Source organism: Solea solea, chromosome 18 (genome assembly GCF_958295425.1).
Source record: "Solea solea chromosome 18, fSolSol10.1, whole genome shotgun sequence".
Lineage (NCBI taxonomy): Eukaryota > Metazoa > Chordata > Actinopteri > Pleuronectiformes > Soleidae > Solea > Solea solea.
The window spans coordinates 16,685,753-16,706,328 of record NC_081151.1 but is presented as its reverse complement, the minus strand read 5'-3'; the positions used below and the strand labels follow the sequence as shown (position 1 = coordinate 16,706,328).

Genomic DNA, 20,576 nt, shown 5'->3' with positions numbered 1-20,576 from the left:
AATCATAGACTGTATATGAAGAGTGGATCTAGTATCTGGCTCGAAAAAAGAAACAGATTACTGCTGCAGTCATCTAAAAAAAAAGGTTGTGTCATGACTTGTGTACTGTGTAATTACACGTATGTGTGTGTGTGTGAGAGAGACCTACTCTGATGACATTATCAGGGACGCTGATCTGCTCTGTAATTGCCTGCTGCTGCCGCTGCAGCATCAACACACTGTTAACGAGTAGATAGAGCTCATCTCCACTTGATCCTCACAGCACAGTCCCAGAGAGTCCAGCGTCACATCTGGACAGTGGAAGAGGCCCTAACTAAGTCAGCAACTAACTTATTTCACAGAATCTCAAGCTTTTGTTCTAACACTGAGACAGAAACCATAAATAAAGCTTTTTGTGCACAGTTTTTTCTTTAACCTACACATGTTCCCAACGATTGGAACCTGGATCCTGAGATATCGTGTTCACAATGCAAAAATTGTTTTTTTTATGAGCTCACATGACCTTGACATTTACTCTTGGCCACCAAAGTGCCAAATATGAAAGGGATTCTGTTGAGGCATTTTTTAAAATAATGCATTCCCAACGCGCGGAAGGTTTTTTGAGGTTACAGTGAACTCAAACTTTGACAGTCGAAGTCCTCGTCCTTTGTGTCCCAAGTGAATGTCAGTGCCACATTTGAAAGGGTCCCCTCGTGCATTCCTGAGATATCATGTTCTGAATGAAAAAAAAAACAGTTTTTTGAGCATACGTGACCTTGACATTTACTTTTGCAATTTACATCTTTAGACTGTCATGAGACGTAAAAGTGACTCTAATATTACGAAACATCAAGGTATTATTTGAAATTCAAATGTTTTACAAGAAATCAGTCAACTCACTGGGACACGATATTAAAAAAGACCAATTTCCCTGGCAGTGATTGTATTTGTTTACAGTAATCACCCTAATATCTCAAAATGAACATATTAAAGATGTATTGAATGCTGCACGTCGCGGTTGCTAATTAGCACAGCGAGATTCGAAAGCGTGGCTTTTCAGACGTTGGAGTGAAACTCGAGTGAAATCATTCCGGCATTCAGTTAAATCATCAGATCATTCAGAGCAGCGTCGGGGTCGCTGCCTCGGAGGATCAAATATGGCGAGTGCTCAGCGTCTTGACTTCTCCTTTCCGATTCCACGCCGTCAGAAACGTGGCTGCGGCATAACAAGATGATGGACGCGTTACACAGCGTGCATATTGAAAGATAATAAAAGCGGCAGGAGCATCCATCTTTGTCAGGGCGTGTGTGTGTGTGTGTGTGTGTGTGTGTGTGTGCTGTGAGCTGAGCAGCGGTGCAGACCAGAGACAGCGTTGTGTTCCTGGACTGTTATTATCTATCTAACGTCGCTCTATGAGCTCTCCCTCTCTCTCCCTCTTCCTCTCCTCAATTCGTACATCTTTCACCCATCATCCCACGCTTCCATCCCTCCATCCATTCACTCCTCCTCTCACATGTCAGCCATTCATCTGCCAAGTCCTCACGTCCTTGCTTTCCTATACGTGCGCCTCCTATAGACCCTTCATCCGTCCTCCCAATCCTCACAAGCCTCCCTAACTGTATATCCATCCTTTCATCCGTGCATTCCTTCTCTTATTCCCCTTTATCCATCTTTTCCTTTGTGTTCCTCCCACATTCTTGACTTTGGCTGTGGCTCAGTTGTCCAGTGGAGTCATGTTTTCCGGCGACTCCGGAATCAGACATTTCTGGAACGCCGCTCTTGAAGTCGGGGCATTCCGACTGGGAGAAGCCGCCCGTGTGATGTCAACAATGGTCGCACTAATGAAGAGGCGCACAATTAGCTGCACAACGATGGACCGATCTTCAATGAAATTTTGTCATTCACCCACTCCGTGGACTTAATGAACCAACACTCTCCAGACCAGTAGGTGGTGTGCTTTTCTTTTGCTTTAAAGAGATAGTTAAGAAGATGGTTACCATGAAAACCAGTACCAAAACAATGATGTGCAACTGTAGCGCTGAAAGAGTTCAAGGAAACACAAGTCAACACAAGACACTGCTGCTACTAAAATGGAACATATGCTTGAATATGCATGTGCAGAAGGACATTCTGACGTGGACTCATGTCCCCTGGACACAAGAATGAGCCAGTCCATAAGGTTTACGGGGGACATCGAGACATCACCTGTCAACCCTGAGGATGAGCGGAAAATAATCCCGAGAGCAACTCAGTGAACGTCAAACTCCCTCATATATACCTCCTTTCTTGGTCGCTGTGGAGTTCTTTTCTGCTTTGCTATAGCATTATTTAAGTACAGTCCATTTACCATTTCCTCCATAACTCTCCTCCCTTCTCCGAGCTCATTATTCCTCCCCCCTACCTGCACCAATCCCTGTATCCTCCGATCCCTCCATCAATCACCCCTACATCCATCCATGTTCCTACTCTCTATCTCTTCATAAATCCATTTGCCGTTACGCCACTCTCTATACTGCACCTGCACATCCCATTCTTTCCTTAATTTCCCTCCCAACTCCCAATTTCTGGCTTCCTCCATAACTACTTCTTCCATCCGTTCATTCGTTGCTTCATCCCTCCGTAAAACCGTTTCTCCTCTATCCACCAGATTTGCCTTCATCTATCTGATGTCAGTCTCACATTTGTCCGTCCATATTCTTAAAGGAGTACTTTGCATTCGGCCCATATCTACCTCTTCCTTCATCCCTCGATTCATCCTCCCTTTCCTCTTCTCTTCTCCTATACCTTGCTTCACCCTTTATTTTATTTCGTTTTTGCCTTGCATCTCTTTTCTCCTTAATTCAAGTATCTCTGGTCCTTTTTAGCTGCAGGAGTTTGCAGCTTTTCCCAACTCCAACAGATTCAGTTTTATTTAGAATTTAGAATTTGCTATTTTTTACACACACAGCATGTATCTGCACCTGGGGAGCAATGGGGGTTGGGTGCCTTGCACAGGGTCACTCCATTCCAAGGATTGGAACCGGCCCAATTCCTTTCATGGGCCAAGAGGAATTATTATTATTATTATTAGTATTATGTTATTATTATGTTTTAGAGATGCATTGATTTAGGTATTTTATGTTATTTAACCAGGAAAGAGCATGTTATAATTGAAAAACTATTTTTCATGCAACAAGGTTAAAAACAAACAGACATTTTGCAAACAAAATGCACACAATTTGCCAATGACACCATTGTTTATTTGACTTGAAGTAGTAAAGATGCTCAAAACCTCTAAAACTTGTTGATAAAGTAAAGTAAAGGTTTTTTTTTTCAATGCATTTGTATGATCGATATTATGATTATACACTCACTGGCTACTTTATTAGGTACACAGGACACCTAATGAAGTAGCAAGAGTTGTTGTCTTCTTCTGTAGCTCATCCGCCTCAAGGTGGATGCGCTACGACGTGTTGTGTGGTCAGAGCAACTTATAATAGTTTTGTTTTTTTCATTAGTCTTAGTTTTTTGTTATTAAAATTATAGTTTAATTAGTTTTTAGATAGTTTTTTCTAGTTTTTACTAGTTGCTATTCTTTGTAAATGCTTAGCTTTAGTGTAGTTTTCATGAGTTTTAGTGTTAGTTTGTGTGTTTGTAGAACGGTGATAATAAGTATTGTGTCTCAAATACAATCTTTCAAATTGTCGGCAGAGAAAAAAATGAATGCACTTCATATGAACCCAAAAGGATTATGCATGAAATAAATTTACATTAGTCTTATGAACACACAATTTAGTTCCAGTTAGTAATCAGGCTTTTATAAAAAACTTGTTTTTATGTTTATTTCAGTTAAAGTTAATTTTAGTTTTTGTTATTTGGTTAGTTAACCTTGGTTCAGAGATGGTTCTCTGCACATGAAGTGATTGCTGTTGCCTGTCTATCAGGTCAAACTAGTCATTTTCCTCTGACCTCTGGCACCATCTAGACATTTCCACCCCGAGAACTGCTGCTCACTGCACATTTTCTCTTTTTTGGATCGTTTTCCCGCAAACACTAGAGATGATTGTGTGTAAAATAAATAAATAAATAAATAAATGAATCCTAGTAGATCATCAGTTTCTGAACGACTCAGATCGGCCTGTCTGGCACCAACAACCAAGCCGAGTCACTCAAAATCGCTCCTTCTTCCTCGTTCTGACGCTCGGTTTGAACTTCACCGGCCCGACACTGGTCCACCTCTGGCCTCGCTGACAAGAATAGCCGCGATGAGTCAAATGATGGCTCTGTTTTAATGAGCTGTGGAAGAGAGGAGGCGTAACATTAGCGCCGTATCTGACGCCGTGACTCAGAGAGAGAGCCAGAGGAGGGACTCGCTCTTTTGTAACGAGACAGATCTGATTAGGCCGAGCACGCTGGAGAACGCGCTGATGATGACAACAGTTAAACGCAGACACCCCTTCACACATACACACACATACTCTTCCACCCCCTCAATTACACCCCTTTGCTTAATCTTCCCTATCGCAATTGTTCTCCTGGCAGAAGGACAACTGTCTGGATTGTGGGTGCAGCCATTAGTCTAACTTTGAAAGACCTCTGTTTGTCGTTCTGTGCATACATCTGCGTCTGTCCTTTTATCGCCGCGTTCCCTCCGCGTTTCAAGTCTATCGACCGATGATCGAGCTGCAGAAAATCTTGCCGTTGCTCTTTTCTCGGACCACTCCCCGCAAACCCCCAGAGATGGCTGTGCGTGAAAATCCCAGTCGATCAGCAGTTTGTGGAATAGTCAGAGCAAGCCCATCTGTCGCCCCAACAACCACGCCACGTTCAAAGTCACTGCAAATGTGAGGCTTCTGTCTTCTCACACGTTCACACACAAACATGCAGGGACCGCTCCGACCATCTGCCAGTGTTTTAGTAAGTTATGTGTTGTATATCTAGCTTTTAACAACGTGTTAGTAGCGGTTAGCGCTCCTTTGCTGCAAGAAACATAAGTGTGTTTCAATATAAAACAATAACTTTCATTCAGTGTGTTTACATGCATGAAAGACAATCATTTCTTTTTTTTAATGTCATGTCAACACGTTAGTCCGACTAAAAGTGAGCTGGTCTTAGTCGGACTAACATACCTGGATAATGCGATTCATAGTCCCATTACTCATTAGTCAGACTGGAGTGGGACTCGGCGATTTCCTCCCCAATCTTTGACTCGGAAGTAGAAAGAGACGACGTATAAACTGCAGAACTGTTGCTGGAAATCATAGAGAAAGCTTCCGCTTGTGTGAACTCATTTTGTATTATTTTTTTTGTGTTTTATTATTGTTACAATGGTTATCAAGGCTCCTAAATTGCCCTGCTGTTGTAAAGTATTTTTAATTGCGGTAAAAGGTATTTTCTCCTCATTGGGCCTACTTATAATTACTTAATTATTGAAATGGGCTACATATTATAGTTATAAACCCCATTATATGGGGCTCCAACACATTTGACAATGGTTTGAATGAAATTTGTTTATATATATATATATATATGTAAAAATATATATGTGTTTATATTATAAATATATGTATTTATATTATTGTTAGATTATATATTATTTTTATATTATTATAAAACGTACATACATACATACTGTAAAGAGACATATGACATAAATAGATACATGACAGGACAACAATAAGTGACTGTTGGTTATATTATATCTAACAACCATAATAATAATAATTATTATTATTATTATTATTATTGTAACAATATTATTTATTATAATAATAACTGTAATAATCAACAACATCTTGTTCATCCAGGGTGTCAGAAGGAGAGGACGAATGAGGAAAAATAAGTGAATATAAATAAATAAAATAACAATGGTTGAATATATATATATATATATACATACACACATATATGATCATAATAATAAGGAGAAGAATAAATAATGAAGTCAATAAGTGAATAAAGCAGAAGAAGCACAGCCACAGTGTAACCCAGCCCTAGCCTGCATCTGCTATAAACATTATTGTTCATATTTAAAAGTTGCTCACTACAGATTTAAATCTTTTCCTTATTCTGATAATGGTTTTAAACTTCAGCAAGTCATCTTGTCCATGTCTGCACACCTGCCTACGTTCACTGAGTTGCTGCCATGTGCTTGGCTGGTGACATATTTGTGGTAATGTGCAGGTGCAATGACGTACCTAATAAAAAATGTCTTATAAATAGTGTTTTGTACATAGGCTCCTGCTCCTTCTCTCTCGCCTCTTGTGTTTTTACCGACTGAGGTCTGGACACTCAAACTCACCACATGGCATCAGAGTCACCGTTTAAGTGAAAAATTAAAATCCCTCTCATTTAATGAACGCGAGGAGAAACGGTGATGAAGACGTGAAAAAGATGTCAGTGTGAATCTCTGGAGGCTGAAAAGGCCTCTCTCTCTCCTCTTTCTTCATCCACTTCCAGCATATCCTGTCATTGTAATTATCTTCCACGCTTCATGACTTGTTGAGCCTCTTTTTTTCCTTTTTTTTGGAATTTGTCAGTGGTTTACACTTTGCCACGGGTCATCTGAGCGTGTTGTGCTGTGTCACCGGTTTGCTCGACAGCTGCACCGTGCAGATAAACAGGTAGAGTCGTCTTCAGGGTGCCGCGTGAAAAGGGGTTTGTTGATATTCGCGATCATCCTCTTCATCCTCTTCATCCAATCACAACCCCGCGCCGCTAAAGTGAAAGAAAACTCAAGAAAAACAGGGTTCAAATAAAATGAAAAGAAACCTCACAGAGAAAAATGTATCATGGTTTGATTATGTGCACAACACTAAAACGAATGCAGTCTAATAAAAGAGTTGTGTTTACTATACAGCTGTGTAACGCAACAGAAGCCAAGAATAGACTTTCAAAAGATGCAATAATAAGTAATAATAAAATAAGAACGTTCTGCCAGACAAAAGAAACATTTTGGATTTATTCAGTGGTTTTTCTTTTCATTAAAGAATCAGAATCAGACAGAGCTGGGGGTTTAATATTTAATGGCATGAATAAATAACAGGAGAAGCTCAATAAAGTCTGATTTCACTCTTTCTTTAACTCACATGAAACAAGTCTCCCTTTTTAGTTTCATTTTGTGCTTCGTTTCTTTTTAATGACGGCTTCTGTGTGTACTTGTACTTGTACTTTAAAGGGCTTTAAAGGGATAAGGTAAACTGCAGATTCCTCTAAAAATATCTCGACTCTTCTTCGATTGCAGCGTTAAATAACTAATCGTTTCCAGATCTGATGCTTTTTGATGCCTCACTAATTATTATTACTATGAAAGAAAAAAAAACTTGTATTTATATGCTATAAATGTGGCGTTTGAACATTCATGCCAACAACACTTTAAACGGCAGCTTTTCATGAGCGGTTGAAGCAGGTTTTGTTGTTGTTTACACACACACACACACCCATCTGAAGCTGTCAAATAAAATCCAGTGACAACGCTGCCTCTTACATAATGCAGTTTATAACCCGCCCACTTCAATATTTGCAGATGCCCCTGACAAATGTGATTTCAGCTGAGGAGACGTGATGAAGCATGTTTTATCCAGCAGCTCTCAGGAGGAAGCAAACAAATTATACAACTGCCACAGTTGCTCTACTCTAACTTTTCACTTATTCATTTTATTGGTGCATCCCGTGCACAAACGTTCAGACGGTCTTCATTTCTCCCAGATTTTGATTTGAATGCATCACAAATGATCTGTAAATGCTGCAGTTTACGTTTTTACTTTGATTTTTCTTGTGGTTGTTGTTTTTATAATAACATTTGTCCTGCACTTCATATCATTAAGGGCTTAGTTTATTTAAATCCAAGCTTGTTATTATGTTTATTATTTGTATACACACGTTTTTTATGGTTGTAAGGACTGATTTTGAGGACATTTTTGGTATTTTCTAAGTACTTTCTGAGGGTTAAAAGCTGTTTTTTATTGTTTAAAATCAGAATAAGGGTTGATTTCAGGCCTTAAGTTGTCATATATCGAAAAATGTGGCTCAGAAACACATTTTATACTTGTATGCAGTAGGGTTAGGGTTATGCAGTTCTCACTGTATGATTTATATTCATATATTAAAAGTAACTACTCTTTTCTTATACAGTATATTGGTCCAATACTGCTCCAAAGTGGACTTGGTGAATTAGGGTTTATTATACCTTCAAACTCTGTGATCTGACTCAGCTTGGAGTCGTAAACTTTTGAATTAGGGTCGTCCTCCAGCATTTGTTGATTTCTATTGGACATTTTTCCTTTAATAAACCTTGATTTAGCCCTTGTGCCTGTAAAATGTGACAAAATACTATATTCCGCGCTGTAGCTCGGTCAATCAAATAATCGATGCCACATATTACACCTCGGGGTCAATACCCAGCCATTTCCACAGGCCATCACATTTCTCACCTTCTTCTTAACCTGCTTTTCTCCTCATCAGTGTTCCGTGCCTCCATTTCCACTCATCCCTTCTTCTGTTTCCCTCCGATATCTTCCTATCCTTCTTCTTCCTCCCCCTCTTCATCACCCCTCCTCCCTGTCTCCTCTCCTCCACAGCCCGGTTGTTAGCGGACGGTGAGTTGACCACCCGCGCCTCTTCAGACGTCTCCACTAACATCACCTCCTCTGTGTGTGGTGTGGTCTCAAACATCCATAAAAGGGAGAATGTCTGCATGTGCACGACGGGGGTTTATTTGGCCTCAGATCAAGATTTGAAATGGACTGCGGTGTTACTGAGGGGAAGATATGTAAATAGACGGCATGGTCGCTCTGTTATTCTCCTCTGTTGCCACTGGTACAAACAATACATGCTCTTTCTTTGCTCTTAATGATGGGATTTGCATGTTAATGACAGAACGACTTCATCACAAATCCATAAATTGTGCTTTCAAGTCGAGGTGTCGAGATAAAAACCCAGTTCTGAAATTAGAAACGTAATCACCTTTGAGTCCCTGTCTTCAGAACAGGGGGAATAATCTGGAATAATCAAACTTTAAACGTGAGTAAAAACAGGGCGGGGAAATCCCGTTAGGACTTAAGGGTACACACAGTGTTGGGTGTGTAATGGATTGAGCTAACAAGTGTGTGTGTGTGCTGGAACTGGTGCACTGGTATATTATGCATGCCTGTGTGTGTGTGTGTGTGTGTGTGTGTGTGTGCACTTGCCGACACATCCTCCTATCAAGGGGACTTGGCTGTGATCTTTAATGGCAACGTTAATATTTAATGGTAAGCGTGTTGTCAGCAAAGAGCAGCAGGCTGAAACCCAGCACTTATATAAAAGATGACAAGGTCTCCGCACCAGGTGGCTCCATGGGGGTGACACACACACACACACACACACAGTGAGAGCAGGGATGAGTGGCCCTTGCTTTGGATGCACCGGCGCTTCGTCTTGATGGAGTTCGACGGCACAGAATTGATGTGATAGAGCACTTTGTAGCGTCTTCCCACAGCGGAGCCACGCAGGAAACCTCTGACAGGCAGACGGAGGGATTGATCGGGGCCTTCCACGGTCGTCAGAAATCATTTTCAATATCAGAACGATGAAATGAGGCGTTGAGGAGTTGTCAGTGAATGGGAGGAAGTAGGGGAGGAATAGTAGGCAGTTGCCTGGGGCCCTGAGCTGAGAACAGCTGATTACATCAGTTCATACACGGTTAAGTTGAGCTACAGTTGTAGTTTGACGAAGCCAGTGAATTTTGGGCATTTCCCTTTTGACCTTTTTTGTCAGTAGCCTGACTTGTTAGCATGATGACTTTGCTAGCCTTCTGTCATTACATTTCCACACACCGTTTTTGTCCCAGTACACAAACAACAGTAGGGAATTGATTTATTATTACTAAGTGTGTTACTACCCTCCCATTAGCTTTTTAGTATTAGGCAGTTCTCCTAATTTAGCTGGCAGCTAGCTGTTAGCACGACGAGCGATTTCCTGTCAGTACATTCCCAGGCGCGGCTACGACAGGCTACGGTTGTAGCTCAACTCTGTTCTTGTCCCAGTTTACAAGCAATAGTGGGGAACTGACTTATTGAATCGCATCTGCTACGCTAGGTAGTGCTAAGACGCCACCTTCAGCTTGTTTGTGTAACAGGGTTTGAGGTTTAGTTGGCGGCTAATTGTTAGCATGTCAAGCTCCATTCCGAGACTGTTTACTAGCCGTTATGTTGAAAATATTCTTTAAGCTGACGCATGAAATCAGTCTGGGTGTGTTAGTCTAACTTTGAGAAAGTGGATTTATTGCATACTGATTGAACTTAGTTTTTTTGGTTCTTTTTTTAAACAACAGGAAGTTGTCCTTTATCTTGTAAAGGAAAACTTCCTGTTGTCTAAAAATTGATTTATTGAGTCCAGTTTTAGTTTGACTAACACAATAATTCTGTTGTTCTAATGTCATGTAAACATACTGGGTGTCTTCCTATCATTCATTAACATAATAATATTTAACAGTGTATTCAACCTCCACGTCTGTCAAAATGAATAACAGAAATCAGACTTTATTGTGATTTTACAGGTTTTCTAGACATTTCAGATTGACTTATTTTTTAACACATGTGGATATAAACCCATGAACTCTAACCCCCAATATTTTTGGAGAAAGATACAATAGTGGCAAAAGCTTTCATTTAGTTTATCGTGTTTGTTTGTTTGTCTGACTTTTACTAAACCACTGGACACAGAGAAAAGTTTCTTCTGGCCTCATACAATGAATCTGAGTAAAACCTGAGCAAGTTGAACTGTCCCCAATGAGGAGCCCTCTTGATGTTTTATTCAGTAAACACCCTGTGGTAATCAGCCAAGCATCTTCTCCTAATCTAATTTCCATCATTCTGACTGTGATTTCTTTCTATGTCTCTCCTACTCCGCTCAGATGTGCCAGACAGGAAGCTGACGTCAGACGAGGAGGAAGCCAAGCGGATCGCGGAGATGGGAAAACCGGTGCTGGGGGAACACTCCAAGCTGGAAGTTATAATTGAGGAATCCTATGAGTTTAAGGTAAGGGAAATGTTAAGATGTGCAAACACAGTCTGGATACACGGCTGCTAGATTGCATCAAACAACAGTGTAATTGTTTTCTGATTTCAGGAGCTTCACAAGCCGCATACATGAGATATGGTTTATCTGCTTCATCTAACCCTCCTAACCAAAAAATATGCTCACCATATTTGTTTCTGATGTGTGGTTTTTATCATGTAATAAATGACGCTTGGAACTGAACATCACTGCCATCATGTGGTGAAGTTCATCTATTTCTGCCCCGGGAGTCTCTGATGTGACTGCAGGTTCAGGAGACTGAGAATAAACAAAAGAGCGGATCCGATTCTTGTTTCTTTTGGTCTCGTGTCTTACAGAGCACAGTGGACAAACTGATCAAGAAGACCAACCTGGCACTGGTGGTGGGAACCAACTCCTGGAGGGAGCAGTTCCTGGAGGCCATCACAGTCAGTGCAGGTACTGTAAACATCCACGATGTTCCTCACTAAACACAGATACACCACAATATGAAGCATATGTTTAAGTCACTCTAATGTATGTAAAAAATATATATGTTTCTGTGATATAAGTTGATATTTGTGTTTTTTTTGGCATATTTTTATGATCTAAAATTAGGGATATTGTCAATATTGTTGTAAATGTTGGGTTTCTGTCTCTGCCAACATGATAACAACGGATAATGTAAAAAAAGGTGCTGTATTGCGTTTGTGATTTGCTACGTACGGAAATAGCATTAATTCACCATTTTTTTTTTAACCTGTACACTCATTTTGTCAACCTTAAGGTTAGAAGACTTTATGTGAGGAAACCAATGAAAAGAAATAGAATAGAAAGTTTTTTTTATTGGCACTGTGCAAAATATAATGAGATTTGTCACTTTTGACTTATTATGACAGAGATTAGAATGTAGTTATTGCATAAAGGATTAAGTGCACTAAAATATGATCAATACCAAGGCAATATTAAAATATACTATAGTAATATAAAACTTACTTGTGACAATGAATCAAAATAAGATCTTCTTGTTCTTCTTTTGCCTAAATAAGGTAAATGTCCTGTTAATTCCACCTGTTTCTGGTCTGTTTTAATGTTGTTAGTCACAACATTAAAACTGCTGAATAGTTTTACTGTCGTGACAAATTTGTTTTTTAACAGCGCAAAGATATGATGATTGAAGGGTTTGGGTTTTTTTTTCAAACATGTGAACATAATACACTTTTAAAAAGAAAACAAAACACTATTAAAATTGTGAAAAACAAACAAAAAAAATATGAAGATTGTTATCAATGTTTCCGGACAAACTATTTGGAAACATGCCACAAATGTCCACTGATGAACCAGAACATTTAGGCTATTCACATATGATAGTGATCTCCTCATTTAATTATCTACAAGTGGAGTCGGTCTGGAAAACAAAGCTCTTGAAGCACTGAAATGATCATTGAGAAAAGTCATCCATCACATCAGGCAGCAGCAGCAGCGTCCACTGCATCCATGTAGTGAGTGAACACCATGAAAGCCTCAGTCTGTCACTTTGGTGCTGAAATATTTAATCCAGCTGAGCTCTCTGTTTTTTTCACTACCCACTCATGGTTGAAAAATGCATGCAGCTCACATGGCCTGACACTTTGAATCAGCGCTGTGTCCCTGCCTGTGTTTCCTGTGAGCTGCTGCCACACAGAGGGCGACCCACACTTCCAACAGAGGACGAGGACCATTCACATTTGTACTTTCAGCTGCTATAAGAGTCTGCAGTTAATCAGAATGTGAACATGGGGTTTAGTTTTCATTACACTGAGGTACAACAAATACACTGAAGTACAACAAGTACATTGAGGTACAACAAGTGCACTGAGGTACAACAAATACACTGAAGTACAACAAGTACATTGAGGTACAACAAGTGCACTGAGGTACAACAAATACACCGAAGTACAACAAGTACATTGAAGTACAACAAGTACATTGAGGTACAACAAGTGCACTGAGGTACAACAAATACACTGAGGTACAACAAGTACATTGAGGTACAACAAGTGCACTGAGGTACAACAAATACACTGAGGTACAACAAGTACATTGAGGTACAACAAGTGCACTGAGGTATAACAAATACACTGAGGTACAACACATACATTGAGGTACAACAAGTGCACTGAGGTACAACAAATACACTGAGGAACAACACATACACTGAGGTACAACAAATACACTGAGGTACAACAAATACATGGAGGTACAACAAATACACTGAGGTACAACAAATACACTGAAGTACAAGTACATTGAGGTACAACAAGTGCACTGAGGTACAACAAATACACTGAGGTACAACAAATACACTGAGGTACAACAAATACATGGAGGTACAACAAATACACTGAGGTACAACAATACATTAAGGTACAAAAAATACACAGAGTTACAACAAATACACCGAGGTACACTGAGGGAAACAAAAACACTATGGTACAACAAAAACACTGAATATTTAAGAATAAAAACATAGTTTTTTTGCATTTAAACTGAAGATTGTCTGTAAACTTCAGCTCTTTTTATGACTCAAGAATGGTTGGTTTTCATGTGACGGTTTAATCTGAATTCATGTCACATTCAGAGGTAAATACATCAGCAAACAGCAGAACCTCAGGCAGACGTGATACTGTGTGAGATCTCACTGAGAAATAAGCCAGTGTGTCATTTAAAGTGAATGTTGTTCTCTTCCTCCCCCTCTCTGTCATCTCTTATCTCCTCTATCGATCCTTTACCTCTCCACTCTCGTCCACCTCCTCTCTGGCTCTTTACTCTCGCTGCTCTTTCTCCACTTTGTGCGTCATTATCTGTCATCTGTCTTTTCCTGTCATACGCTCTTTCGCCTCCTCGTCCTCTCACTTCTTGCTCCCTGTCCAATCTTCAAATATTTACTTCCCCTCCTTCACCTCTCTCTCTCTTTATCTTTGCCCAAATATTCTGTTATCTCTTTGTCCTATCCACTGCTCCGCTCGCCCGCTGTCATCCCTTCCCACTTTCACCCACCTCCCTCCGCTTTGTGCACTTCTCACTAGAAGATGAGGATGAAGAGGACACAGGGGAAGAGCGGCTGCCGTCTTGTTTCGACTACGTCATGCACTTCCTCACCGTCTTCTGGAAGGTCCTGTTTGCTTGCGTTCCTCCCACAGATTACATGAACGGCTGGGCTTGCTTCACCATCTCCATCCTCATCATTGGCCTGCTCACGGCCGTCATCGGCGACCTGGCGTCTCACTTTGGATGCACCATCGGCCTCAAAGACTCGGTCACAGCTGTGGTGTTTGTGGCACTCGGGACATCTGTCCCAGGTGAGTCAGACAATTTTGGACAAGGACATGTTCATGTAACGTGTGAATCTGTCGAGTTCCTAAATTGTTGTTTATATTTTGAAGAAGAAAAAAAAAAAGCTACTTCATTCACACTTTATCATCAAGATGGTTGATTTTAACCAGCTTAGTATGATCTCATAACAACCTGACTTTTCTCTCTACAGACACGTTTGCCAGCAAGGTGTCAGCTGTCCAGGACACGTACGCCGATGCCTCCATTGGAAATGTGACCGGCAGCAATGCCGTCAATGTCTTCCTGGGAATCGGCGTGGCCTGGTCGGTGGCAGCCATCTACTGGCACATGAAAGGCAAGCCGTTCGTGGTGGAGGCCGGCTCCCTGGCCTTCTCTGTCACTCTCTTCACCATCTTCGCCTTCCTGGCCGTTTCGGTGCTTCTTTACCGACGCCGCGCTCACATCGGGGGAGAACTGGGCGGACCTCGGGGACACAGACTGGCCACGACAGCCTTCTTTTTCGGCCTCTGGTTTCTTTACATCCTCTTCTCCAGTCTGGAGGCCTACTGTCATATAGAGGGCTTCTAAGCGGGAAGAGACTCGTGAATGTGAGAACGTGAACTCACAGGGGTTTCAAGTACAACTTCAGAGGTAAAAGAGTGCACTCTCGCACTGTGGAATTGGGTTTTTACTTGTATTGTGTGGAAGGACAGGAGAGGTAAGCGTGGGATTTTCCCAGACGCCTTCCTCCCTCTCCCCCTCTGTCTCTCCCTCAACCCCGTCTTTAAGGATGCTTGGAGGTGTGAATCCTGCCCTCTCGTGCCAACAGGCCTGTTCGACCTGGCGTATCAGAGAGCTGTCCTGAGCCCGTGCGAGTGTGCTTACAGTTGGGATTGGGAAACCACCAAATCCAGAAGATGCCAATACCAAGAGGTAGTCCTGCATTCCACTAGAAGAGACTGCAGTCTTATACCCGGAGAGAGCCGAGTTAACCAGAGGTCTATATTTTTCTCAACATCTGCCGAGAATGACTTTTTTTAAAAAGTATTTTGGGGATAAAAATGCAAAAAATTTCAATAAACAACAAACAAAAAAAAGAAACACACATACACAAAAGAGAATTCAAAAGAACTATTTTCTGATCTATGTTAAGGAATAGCAGAAGAATATATCGTAAATGGAAACGTGATGTTGAGTGACAGTGGGGTGGATTCATAGTATTTATTTTTATTTGCATAGCTTCCTAAGGAGCACTGCACTGAGTCCTCAGAGGTCACACGAAGAAGAAGAAGACAGTGACAGTTCACACGGGCAGACGAATCACCATTCAGACAGACAGGAGGACGAGGTGGACACAGTGAACGTGGTCAAACTGCCCTGAACATTACTCCCGTACTCTATACTTATCTATATATAATATATTTCCATATTTTCTGTATATTTTGAATCTTTCTTTAAACGTGGTCACCTTCTGCTCTAACATCAAAGGATTTCTGTTGCTAAGCGTGAGGAGGGGGGCGGGGTCGGTGTCAAACTATTCACTGGAACGATGTCTTCACATTTCTAAGAGTTATGTATCTTGCCTACAAGTAAACGTATAACATTGTATTTTATTTAGTCACGGATATCTGACTCGAATTTTCACCTTTTCAATCAGAACGCTAAAAAAAAAAGAAGAGAGAAATTGTGTCGCTGCAGAGATAAAATTTCAGAGGTATTTTTGTACTGTTCCATCCATGCACTTCGCTGTATAGAACTATTTATGGAGACTTCTACTTGTACATGTGCAAAAGGCCAATATTATCAAGGAGTGAACAGAGTGCCTGTGCAGGGGGAAGCATTTGCAGCTGCCCACACTAACCAGATAATCACTCCACTGAGAAACTGAAGAACCTCTCTCCAAAATGGAGGACAGTAAAACTATGAGGGATAATTTGCTATAGTAGAACAAGTTCAATAAGGGGTCACAACTTCAGATTCACTTTTGTACAATCAACTGTTCAAACCCCAAAGATAGTCAGTGTTCAGTAAAATAAATAGGAAATATTTCAGTATGAGGGACTAAAAGTCATTGATTGTGATTATCATCTTCGTTTGCTGACTTTTCTTTTGTCAGTTGACAAATTGTCGACATCTGCCATGTTATAATTATAAACAAAGTGCAAAATCCTGACGCCATGAACTGCTCGTAGCTGTTCTAATATGAAAACTATCATATGTTTTCCATAATGGGTTTTTAAGAATATACAACAGACTTACAGTGCTTAACAAATGTATTAGATTCAAGATATTTATTTGTCATATGCACAGTACACTGAGAAATTAAATTCTTACTTTTTCAACCTTTCCGCCACTCAAATAAAATGTACAAACTTAACGAACATCGCAAACCCGTCTGCCACGGTCCTGTTGAGGAATGCAAGTAAATAACTATAATTTAATAATAATTTAATAAAGAAGACATCTTAATTAGGAAATATTAATGTGCTTTATTTATTTTTTGTAAAAAAAAAAAGAAGTCAATTTTAAAATTCATGGATAAAATTAATAATTCATAATAATTTGATTTTAGCATAAAAAAAAAAACCTGGTTTATTAACCATTACAGAAACGTAAAACATGCCAATTACCATTGCTGTTAACTTTACGTGGTGGTCTAATAAATTTGTTAAGCAATTGTACATAACAATTAATTTCGTAGCAAAAAGCTACAGCTACTAGAAATATAACTAGCCCTTGTGTTAGCTTAGGCTGCATCGTAGCATGTTTCTTCCATATCCATGATAAACACGACTAAGAACAGGAATATAGAATAAACAACGTCTCATTTCTGATTTTATTACTCTCACTTTCTCGAGAAATTGAGCTAAAACAATAACAGTTTTAGCACTTTAGCTCTATCTGTGAAGTTGCTAATCGTTGTTAGCTAATTCATGCTAACATCAGAAGCTAAGTTAATACGAACACCAGTTAGCCCTGTTTGCAAACTTTTAATGCTATTTTTCTGGCCACCTCATCAAATTTGAGTCTTTGTAAACCATTGTTAAATTTAGTTAAGTGTTAGCAAAAAAATAATAATAATGACATAGTAGTTGGCAAAATGTGAGAGTGAATGCAGAATTGGCTAATAATTCTCATGGAGGAGCTACCTCTTTCGTGGAAAATCAGGCTGATTTGACCTTCAGAGTTGTTGTTTTTCTTATAATTTGTAATCTGCTCCAGTTTGGATTAAGACTCTTCAGCGAGGAGCAGTGTTGATGGATGGCGTGAGTATCGGAGCAACAGGAAGCTGCAAGTTGAATTTAATTGACTGTTTCATTGCTGTTTAACACACATGGCCGGTGCTTTGATTTTAAAATGACAATACAACAACAAAAATCTTTGCATATTATCTTATGATCTTAAAATAAAATAAAAAAAACACAATATTCCATCATGATGGATGAATGCAATAAAGATACTCAAGGTGATATTTCACATCATTTCAAAGTAAAAGTGCTTGTTTTGATATGGAAGGATGTACACTTCACAATAAAAGCACGTCTTTTAATATCAAAAACAGAAATACATCACAAATTAAGTCAATAATAACGCTCACTGCTGTAATTGTTTAAAGGGAGAGGACTTTGCGTGGCCATGATATTGAGTGGTGGGCCCCATGTTTGACACCTCCGGTCTAAAACATGCAGGGCCAGGTATTAGGTATATGTTATATAATCTATATAGTCTGTTATTTTGCTCATTTAAAAGTCATCCACGTACCAAAGAGGGATGCAACATCTGTTTAAAAACAACAAACATAACACAAAAAGTGTCAGTGGCAGTGACATTATTTTTCCACAAGGGGGATGTCATTCTCCAGTCCCTGTGGTCGTCCCTGCTACTACTTCTTTATGAGCACTCTTCCTCTTCCTCCTCATCCTCTTCCTTCTCCGTGTTCTTCCATTGTGGTGAGCAGTGATGTAAATACGTCTTGTGGCTGAATCGGATGCTCTTTTCCTGGCCCAGGACCACACCTGCTCCCTTTACGCTCCCTCTCTTTATCTCTCTTATACACTGTATAAACACACACACACACACACATACAGACAGTGAGACCCCTGTCCCATTCAGAGGCAACACAAACTTGACCACGTTATGTACATAATTATTGTTTTCAGACACAGTATAGACTGAGGGAATTAATGCATCAACACAACTCTAGCTACAGTCACTTCATCTAAGCCAGTGAAATTTTACCTTATTTATTTAAGAGATTTTCCTCACCAAGTCACCCTCTTGTTTATTTTTATTTTTTTTAAATATCAAAAACATTTTGACTCTTTAAGTGACAAGTCAAGTGCGTGTTCTTCATTTTTATCTTTGCCTATAGTGGCTTTTACTCGTATGGTTTATTTATTTGGTTGTACTGTTGTCAGGACGTGTTTTGAAGCACTGAACGTGTGTGTGTGTGTGTGTGTGTGTGTGTGCTAATGTGCATGTTTACCCGCCCCCCAATTCGCACTCATGTGTGCACCAGGTGCTGCTGTTGTTGCTGCTGATGGTCTCCACAAAGGCACGACTCTTGACATTCTGTCTTAAAATGACATGTCTTACTTTTATGAACTGAAAAACAACATATTTATCATAGAAATCACTTTTTTTTGTTGTTTTTTTTGTTTTTCTCAGCCTTGCAGGATGGAGCAGAAATATGAAATATCACCATGCAGTAGTTAGACTTGTGGTTGCTGATGTTGTGAGACACTGAGGAAAGCTTTAGTGATGAGGTGAATACTCTTATTTTTTAAATCATTTTTTTTTGGGGTGGGGGGGGCAAATTTTATTAATGGATGGCTATGTTTTTGTTTGTGCTGAATGACAATGAGATGTCAAATTTACAAGAAAACGAACAGAACAAAAAAAAAGAAGCAAATTTCCAAAGCTGAGCGATGTTTTTGAGATCAAGTCGTTTTGTTCTTCTTTTACTGTGGAATAAAAGCAACTTTCTGGTTCATAAGCAAGCACTGGTTTCCCTGACTGAGATCAAAACGTCTACTTTCAGATTATCTTACATTGCCACAGTCTCCGACTCGTTTACTGCCCAAAAACACTCAAGAAGAAATAGAACACTTCCCAAAAGGGCCTTTTACAGAGACATAGACATGCAGCTATTAAAATGTATGTTGCATTTAAAAAAAAAAAAGCACAAAGGGTTTTTGTTTTTACAGAGATATTTATTCAGAAATGACTTTTGATTCCTATTTCACTGTTTTCATCCAGTCACGAAGCCAAGAAAAGTTCTCAGCCTGCAGCTATAACCAGAACACTGTCTAATAACCCTGTTGATCGCACTCCACTGCATATTTTCGCTAAATTGCGTTCCACATCTTTCGTAAATTTGCCTCCGTATGTTTTGCATAAAGCTGTCAAACCAACCAGACGCAGGGTGCACGGGACGCTGCTTTGTTTACATTTTACAAACAACAAAATATTCAGAGCAGACTTTTTTTTATTCTAAAAAAAAATAATAAATAAAAAAAAGTTAGTGTAAAGTAGCTTTTTAAAAAGTCGTGTTTAAAATAGCATAATATTCAGGTTTTCAGATTAAGACTCCAAGCAAAAATTCAATAAATCCCTCACATGTCACCCTGACTATAAAAACACATATAAAAAGTCAAAATCATAATAGTAAATATAGTTAAAATTCGATGTATTAATTCATTTTAGTTTATTATCTTATGTTAATGATGAAAATCAAGATTATGGGGGGCTTTGCTTTTCACGTCTGGACGTCACATTTATTTTGAGATTAATCATACCATTGACACACACTGTCACATTTTTAATTCAATCATTTATATCTTAATTTACACCGTTTAAAAAAAAGAAGGCATAAATTTTCTTCCTCACATTGGTTTTTTTTTCTGTCAAAATCTCCCCAAATATGTAACTTCTTTAATAACTCTTTACACAAACACGACATGTGAAGTGGACTGAAGTGACAGTGAGGTTTGGGGTTACCGTGTCAGTTCATTCACGCAGACATCAGTATATCCCTCATGTTGTATAACATGGCGTTTTGTAAACCAACAGGTTTCAAAGTTAACCTCGTAAAAATCCTTTTTAAATGCACTGAATCATTTTGAATTACGCTTTCAATAAGTATGGAGTGACTTTACACACACACACACACACCTCATTACATCACTGAAATAATGACTCTTGTTTATTTGAATGTGTATGTGGGTTGTTTTGTTTTTTTTAATCCCTTGCTATGGATTTTGTTTTTTTTTTTATTTCTGGGAAT

The 20,576-nt window shown here is 39.5% G+C and overlaps 1 protein-coding gene across 3 annotated transcripts in view; it reads left to right on the top strand.

The window, feature by feature from the left end:
* slc8a3 (solute carrier family 8 member 3) overlaps positions 1-18,874 on the top strand; it is a 118,438-nt gene extending 99,564 nt beyond the window's left edge. The window contains exons 4-8 of one of the 3 annotated variants that reach the window (XM_058614744.1): positions 8,539-8,556; positions 10,854-10,978; positions 11,335-11,434; positions 14,044-14,316; positions 14,502-18,874. In XM_058614744.1, the coding sequence (XP_058470727.1) occupies positions 8,539-8,556; positions 10,854-10,978; positions 11,335-11,434; positions 14,044-14,316; positions 14,502-14,878 (893 nt within the window). In that variant the 3' untranslated portion in view covers positions 14,879-18,874. The remainder of the gene's footprint in view (positions 1-8,538; positions 8,557-10,853; positions 10,979-11,334; positions 11,435-14,043; positions 14,317-14,501) is intronic. The other 2 variants (XM_058614746.1, XM_058614747.1) reach the window with 2 other exon arrangements.
* Positions 18,875-20,576: the final 1,702 nt, after the last annotated feature.